At 48.5% G+C, this 8,033-nt stretch overlaps 1 protein-coding gene across 1 annotated transcript; it reads right to left on the bottom strand.

Moving 5' to 3' along the window:
• Positions 1–4,011: 4,011 nt before the first annotated feature.
• On the bottom strand, positions 4,012–4,467 carry LOC125447688 (nanos homolog 2-like). The gene has a single exon (XM_048522304.2). It carries the CDS (start codon positions 4,465–4,467, stop codon positions 4,012–4,014), a length of 456 nt encoding a protein of 151 aa, XP_048378261.2.
• Positions 4,468–8,033: the final 3,566 nt, after the last annotated feature.

Here is an 8,033-nt window from a genome sequence, read left to right as displayed (position 1 = left end):
CCCAGGGTTGATATCGTAGCTGCTCCCAGAGGTGTGCAGTAATGTCTCTGATCAGGTTGTTTTTGAAAAATAGGTTAATAAATAATAAACTTTAGGATACGATCCATAGAGGAAGGAAGGTCGTACTGATTGAATTAGACAAGGAGGGCTGAGTGGTGGTTAATATGGAGCTAATTACATTTAGCATTCTAGATTAAAAAGGAAATATTTTAGTGAGTTCACCACGTTTGGCTTAATCACAAATATTGTGAAGAAAAACTCCAATTTAGCAATGCTTTTGAACCAGTCTTGAGTAGCAGCTTTCGCAGTGAAGGGTCTTGGCCCGAAACGTCAGCTTTTGTGCTCCTAAGATGCCGCTTGGTCTGCTGTGTTCATCCAGCTTCACACTTTGTTATCTTGAGTAGTAGCTTTGCCTGTAGCCTCTTCAAACCCTCCGAAATCTCCAGTTGTGAACTCTGCTATGTCTGCCCAGCCCCTTCACCCCACTTCAGCCCAGCCTGTACCTTCAACCCATACAGGTATAAATTCTTAATCCCATCACACTGCCAGGGTTTCTTTTACAATACTCTGTAAAACTTTTACCTTTTGTAATCACCTCCCCTGCTGAAACCCTTGCTGGGTTGCCTTGTCAATTTTCCCTCACCTGGGGAAACACAAAGAAGCGACATCACTGTAAGTAGTTGTTGAAGATGTTGCTCGCTCGTTACATCAGATTCTCATCGGTGACACCTGAGAACACCCGACACGGATTTGGCTCAATTATTGATATTTCAGTCATTTTTGCTTCTCTCGTGTGAAAGGAGATGTCCGAGATCTAAACCAACAAGGTTTTAGTGTAACAAGGAGGCCTATTCAGCCCATTTCTTCAATGTTAGTTTCCTAATGCAGTTGTCCACACAGTCCAATCTTCCCACCCTTCTGCCATATTCGTTTTTTTTCAAAAAAGTGCTTTTTATGTATTCATCCAATTTCTTTTTGAATGCTGTTATAGATTCTGCACTGACCTCAGTCCTTTCACTAAAATATATTGCCATCCTCAGTAATTCTACAGCACCTTACATTTGCTCAGGAGTCATAAAGCGTCTTACAGAGAAGCACTTTTCAAGTGTGGCATTCCTGTTTAGTAGCTTTCTGCAGCCTTTCCCCGTTTAAATAATATCTAGCTCTTCTCCACTTCCTGCCCAAAGTGTGCACAAACAACAGTGATCAGACAATACACTTTAGTCATTTTGATCAAAGGATGATCATTGGTCAGCTCCCTGAGGAGGGGCTCTCTCTTCTTCCCTGAAGTCATGATATTTCATCGTTTGTAACAGCCCGAGTTGGACCTCAGCTGAACGAACAGAGGAAACCTAATGTACTCAGTTGCCCCTCATGGGCAGCACAGTGGCTCAGTGGTTAGGACTGCTACCTCATAGCGTCAGGACCCAGGTTTGATGCCACCCTTGGGTGACTGTCTGTGTGGAGTCTGCACATTCTCCCCGTGTCTGCGTGGGTTCACTCTGGTTTCCACCCGCAGTCCAAAGATATGCAGGTTAGGCTAATTAGCCATGGGAAATACAGGGTGTTACTGGGTTGGAGTGGGTCTGGGTGGGCTGCCCTTCAGAGGATCAGTGTGGACTCAATGGGCTGAATGGCCTGTTTCCACATTGTAGGAATTCTGTGACTCACAAGGAAACGTCTCCATACTATGGATTAACCTTGTGAACTTAATCTTGAGAGAGCATCACTGACAATACCGCAATCCCACAGGACTGCACTGGGATAGTCAGCTAAGGTCAACACCTCTGAAGTACAACATGACTCTGCAACCTCTCCTATCCATTTATGGCATGAGGGTATCATTCAGTCACAGAGCTGTACAGCACAGAAACAGACCCTTCGGTCGAACTCATCTATGCGGACCAGATATCCTAAATTCATCTAGTCCCATTTGCCAGCATTTGGCCCATACCCCTCTAACCCCTTCCTATTCAGGTACCCATCGAGGTGCCTTTCAAATGTTGTAACTGTACCAGCCTCCACCACTTCCTCTGGCAGCTCATTCCATACACGCACCACCCTCTGTGTGAAAATGTTGCCCCTCAGGTCCCTTTTAAATCTTTCCCCTCTCACCTTAAACCTATGCCCCTCTTGTTTTGGACTCCACCCACCCTGGGGAAAATACCTTGTCTGTTCACCCTATCCATGCCCCTCATGATTTTATAAACCTCTATAAGGTCACCCCTCAGCCTCTGACTTTCCAGGGAGAATAGCCCCAGCCTTTTCAGCCTCTCCCTGTAGCTCAAACCCTCCAACCCTGGCAACATCCTTGTAAATCTTTTCTGAACCCTTTCAAGTTTCGCAACATCCCTCCTTTCGCAGGGAGACCAGAACTGAATGCAGTATTCCAACGGTGTCCTCACCAATGTCCTGTACAGCTGCAACATGACCCTCCCAACGCCTACACTCAATGCACTGACCGATAAAAGTAAGTGTAACAAACACCTTCACATTAATAAAAACCGAAAGAACTGCGGATGCTGTAAATCAGGAACAAAAACAAAGTTGTGGAAATGCTCAGCAGGTCTGGCAGCATCTGTGAAGGAGAAAACAGAGTTAACATTTCAGGTCTGGTGTTCCGAGGAAGGGTCACGGTCCCGAATGTTAACTTCATTTTCTCCTTCACAGATGCTGCCAGACCTGCCCCGCTTTTTCAGCAGCTTTGTTTTTGTACCTTCTTCATTATCCCTTCTACCTGCGACTATTAAGTGTGTCAGTCCTGCCCTGATTGGCCTTTCCAAAAATGCAGCACTTCACATTTATCTGAATTAAACTCCATCTGCCGCTCCTCAGCCCATTGGCCCATCTGATCAAGATCTCTTCGTACTCTGAGGTAACCTCCTTCGCTGTCCACTACACCTCCAATTTTCACCGCCTGGGCCCAGCATTTCTCTACCAGCTCTAATTGATGTGGGTCTGAAGTCACATGTAGGCAGACCGGGTAAGGGCCGCAGATTTCCTTCTCTGAAGGACATCAGTGAACTTTCTGGCTCAAGTCCATTTAGGTACAATTTTTATCCGGGCTAAAACATCATTTTTCATTGACAGACAATCCGCCACCTTCAATCCCTCCACCGCTAAGGCTCAGTCACAGCAGTGTGTACCATCCACAAGACACACTGCAGAAACCCATCAAAGAACCCATCAAAGAAACCTTCGAAATTCATGATGAGTACCATCCAGAAGGACAAGGGCAGCAGATACATGGGAACACCGGTCCCTGTAATTTCCCCTCGAGCTACTCACCTTCCTGACTTGGAAACAGATGGCTGTTCCTTCAGTGTCGCTGGGTCAAAATCCTAGAATTCCGTCCTTAACAGTACCATGTCCCTCCAGCTCATGGGTACCTTTATTCATTCTTGGGATGAGGGCATCTCTAGCCAGGGCAGCATTTATTGCCCATCCCTAATTGCCCGGAGGGCAGTATAGAGTCAACCACATCGCTGTGGGCCTGGAGTCACATGTAGAGCAGACCAGGTAAGGATGGCAGTTTGAAGAACTGCAGCACTGCAACAGGGTAGTTTGCCTCCACCTTCTCAAGGAGCAATTAGGGTACGGGGCAATAAATACTGGGCCACATTCGATGTAAAAATACGAAAAAAAGACACAGTCCCCACTTCTTCTGAGTAGAGAAGGAATGAAATCCAAAAACAGAAAGTAGCCAGAAAGAAAAATGCTTTAATGTACAATTATAATTCCGCGTGGGAAGGGAGGAAATAAAAAAAAGTTCCGTTTTTGTTTTGAAGTCATTTCTTGAGTCCCCGTCCAACATAAAAATAATTTTGATTGGCGATTTACATAAATCAGATTAAACGTAAATCCATTCCTTTTTCACTGGGTGGTATCCCTCGGAAAACTGCCGGTACTTTTCCACATTATTGGTGCTATCATCGCTATCTACAGATATCTCTCCTTTGTATGTTACACTGTACATTCCGCGGGAAGCGCGTTGCTGCCCTCCCTGTGCCCTCAACGCTTCGATCTCTTGCCGATGGAGTTGCGCCCGTGGCTGCGGTACAGGGATTGTTTCTCCGGGTTGAAGCCGCAGTATTTCAAGGTGTGGGCGGAATCGCCTGTGGCCTGGCACAGGGGACAGACGTAGTTGCGCAGGATTGGGCAAAGCACCCTGCCGCTCTCCGACTTGAGGGCGTGCGAGGTGTACACCTTCCGCGACTCGCCATTGTGTTTGCAGAAGGTGCAGACCCCGCCCGCCTTTCTTGTCGCCGTCCCGGGACCCGGGCTGCTCCGGCCGGGGGGAGGGGGCACCGTGCCCGCCTGGAAGGTCCCGCCAGCCGGGGGGCCGACCTCCCCGGGCTCTCGCCCGTCCGTGCCAGGCCTCCAGATCTCCTCCACCTTCATCGATAGCTGTAAGTAGTCCTTCCACAAGTCAAATTCCTGGCCCCTGGCAGAGGGAGCCTGGCACATTCTCTCCATGGGAACTTCAGTGAGTTGGTGGGGGGTTGGGGGGAGTGGTAAACCTTTCGAAGACCCCCCTCCCAGCAGCTCACAACAACTGCTGGAGTCACCAGAAATCCATCAGAAATCATGAAAGGGTCAGAGAAGAGGTTGTAGCAATTAAATAGCAAAAGGGTGTGGCCAAGTGTATTTTAATTTTAAAGCCCAACTTGTTATAGTTTGTGGTCCCAGGCAGGTATCATGTTTACAGAGATTTCTCTCTCTCTCTCTCTCTTCCTAAACACACTGACTCACCCTCCCCAGCACCCCCACCGAGCCTATGACACTCTAGTATCAATCTAATACATTTGTAAATTCGACATGCACTGACTGACTGCAGGCTGGAAAAGTCAGCATGCAATGAAATGCATTCCTTCTCCTGTCTTCGACGTGCAGGCCAGACCTAGCGTCTGCTGGGTTTTGCATGTGTGGATGAGCAAAGGGAGCTGGAGCAGGAGGGGAAAGGGTTTTGGGGAGGGCGGGCTCCTGCAAGTCATGTAAGTGCAGTAAATCGATGTAAATCCTGATTTTCTGAAGAAGGGTCTAGACCCGAAATGTCAGCGTTCCTGCTCCTCCGATGCCTGCTGTGTTTGTCCAGCTGGACGCCTTGTTGTCTTGAATCCTCACAAGTATCTGCTAAATCTCACCAGACACAGCCTCCCCAAGTGGAATTTTAAGCCACCGTCCTGCTTAGAACTCCATCCGGACAGACCGTCGTTGGAAGTGCGGTCGCTATTGCAAGGCAGGGGAGAGAGGTAGCAGGGGATTGGCTCACAGTGAGATCGCGCAGACAGCAACGTGATGACGGGGGCACAGGAGGGGAGGGCGGGGGTCAGATCGTTTCTTTGACAGGTGGTGGTTAGCCAGGCCACTTGGAATGAGCCACCCCCCACCCCCTCACCCCACAAAACCCACGCTCACCGTCCTTGGGACAGCACAGACAACGTCTCTTCCTAGAGGTGGCACCTCACCACCTCCCCCAACTGCGCAGCACTCCCTCAGTACTGCACCAAACAGGGCAGCCTGGGACTGCCAAAACCTACCAGGCTGTAGGCGTCAACCCTGAGCTTCCGTTTCTCGCAGCCAAATGCCTTCCTTGATAAACTCCCTTCTTCACGGCCTCCCCACCTCGTCCGTCTCCCTCCTCCGTCTATACCACATCCATCCAGTTGCCAGCCCTTCCTGATTAGGAAACTTATACATCGAGAGCAGCCACCGTCAGCAACTCAACGATCAAGACTTACAGCTTGAAGGCAAGCGCAGAATTATTCTCAGACTGTGGGAAATAGGAGCGGCTGTCTGCCATTCAGCTCCACAAAGTGCCTCCCCATTCATCCAAAATAAGCAAGACTGGGCCATTCGGCCCCTTCAAGCCTGCTCCACCATTCAACGTGATCGTGGCTGATCATCCCCTTGTTCCTGCTTTAACCTCCCCTCCACCCCATGCCCTTGATCTCTTTAGCCCTAAAAACTACACCTAACTCTGTCTTGGAAACATTCAATATTTTGGCCTCAATCACTTTCTATGGATATTCAAAATGACTCTGATTCACACGACTATGACAATGAAATCAGAGTTAGCATTTCGGGTCCAGTGAGCCTTCCTCAGAACGCTGACGAACCCTGAGTTCTGAGGAAGGGTCACTCGATCCAAAACATTAACGCTGTTTTCTCCCTGTGTTTCTCCAGCAATTTTCTGTTTTCTTTCCTAAACTTTTTAAACTCCTTTGATCAAACTTTTGGTCGTGTAAGTGATTCTTGTCTCTATAACTTGTCTATTTATGGGAGCTTGCTGTGTCATTCACTCCTGTGTCTCCCTCATTACAACCCTGAGTACACAATCACACAAACACAGAGGGGGTCCTTTCTAGATCAACTTCAGCACTCAGGGCCTCCTGGAGGACTTTTCATCCCTTGTTTTTGGAAGAAAATGTGGAATGGACCTTCTTCCCTTGAGACATCGCTAAGAAAGGGTGGGAGCAGAAGGAATCTCTTCCCCCAGAGGAAGAGATATCATACAGTCATACAGCATGAAAACAGACCCTTTGGCCCAACTAGACCATGTTCCCAAACTAAACCTGTTCCACCTGCCTGCACTCGGCCCATATCCCTCCAAACCTTTCCTATTCAAATGGCTTTTTAATGTTGGAACTGTGCCTGCAACCACTGTTTTCTCTGGTGGGGTTTATTACACACACGAACCACCCTCTGTGCGAAAAAAAGCTGCCCCACATGTTCATGATTTTTCCATCAAATCCTGATTTGGCTTCAGCTTTCCAGCATGCGCGGTTCTTTGCTTAGAATCATAGAATTCCTACAGTGTGGAAGCAGGCTGATCAGCCCTTCTAGTCCATACCAGCCCTCCGAGGAGCATCCTATCCACAGCCAGACCCTAGCCTATCCCTGCATTCCCCACGGCTAAACTACCCAGCCTGCACATCCCTGGATATTATGGGGTAATTTAGCACGGCCAATCCACCCTAACATGCACATCTTTGGACTGTGACAGGAAACGGGAGCACCCGGAAGAAACCCAAGCAGACACAGGGAGAATGTGCAAACTCCACACAGACAGTCGCCTGGGGGTGGGATCGAACCTGTTGCTGTGATGCAGTGTTGCTAACTGCTTAGCCACTGCACCACATTATTTTAGAGTTTAAGGAGCGATCTTGACAGAGGAAAGCGAGGCAGGGAGGTGTAGGGAAGGCAATTCCAGAGCCTAGGAAGCCTGCAAGCATGTGTAGTGGTATTATCACTGGACTGTTAATCCAGAGACCCGGACAATGCTCTGGGGATCACAGTTCAAATCCTGCCACAGCAGATGATGGAATTTGAATTCAATAAAATATCTGGAATTAAGAGTCTAACAATGACCATGAATCGATTGTTGGGAAAAACCCATCTGGTTCACTAATGTCCTTTAGGGTCAGAAACTGCCATCCTTACCTGGTCTGGCCCAAATGTGACTCCAGACCCACAGCAGTGTGGGTGACTGTAGTTCACTCATGTCCTTTAGGGTCAGAAACTGCCATCCTTACCTGGTCTGGCCCAAATGTGACTCCAGACCCACAGCAATGTGGATGACTCTTAACCACCCGCTGGGCAATTAGTGATGGGGGCAATAAATGCTGGCCTGGTCAGCGACACCCACACATCCCGTGAATGAATAAAGGAATTCCAGAGCTTGGGAAGCGTGTAAGCACGGCCACTGACAGTGGCAGAGTTATTACAGGGAAGGGAGAAGAGGTTCGAGTAGGGTGGGCGGGGAGTCGGGAATCTCAGAGCGGAGTGGTCCCCAGAAGGAGACAGCAGTAAAAGCCATGAGTGGCACACACTGGCTTGCCTGATCTCTTTTAAATTGATGCCATGGGTGATTATGGGCTTTGTGTCTGGGAGACAAGATTATCCATTTTGCTGATGTTGTGTGGGGGAAGATTATCACCCACTTTCTTGTATAAGTAGCACAAAATGAAACACTTCACATCTCAGCTGAAAGGCAGGTCTGCTGAATCTGCTTTATATCCTACACTGGAACT

The sequence above is a fragment of the Stegostoma tigrinum genome, chromosome 39, assembly GCF_030684315.1.
Source record: "Stegostoma tigrinum isolate sSteTig4 chromosome 39, sSteTig4.hap1, whole genome shotgun sequence".
Classification (NCBI taxonomy): domain Eukaryota; kingdom Metazoa; phylum Chordata; class Chondrichthyes; order Orectolobiformes; family Stegostomatidae; genus Stegostoma; species Stegostoma tigrinum.
The sequence above is the reverse complement of the archived record's forward strand: the minus strand, read 5'-3'. Positions and strand labels throughout refer to the sequence as shown.

Excerpts from the sequence above, each read along its gene's own strand:
- LOC125447688 (XM_048522304.2), bottom strand. The coding sequence starts at position 4,467 with ATGTGCCAGGCTCCCTCTGCCAGGGGCCAGGAATTTGACTTGTGGAAG.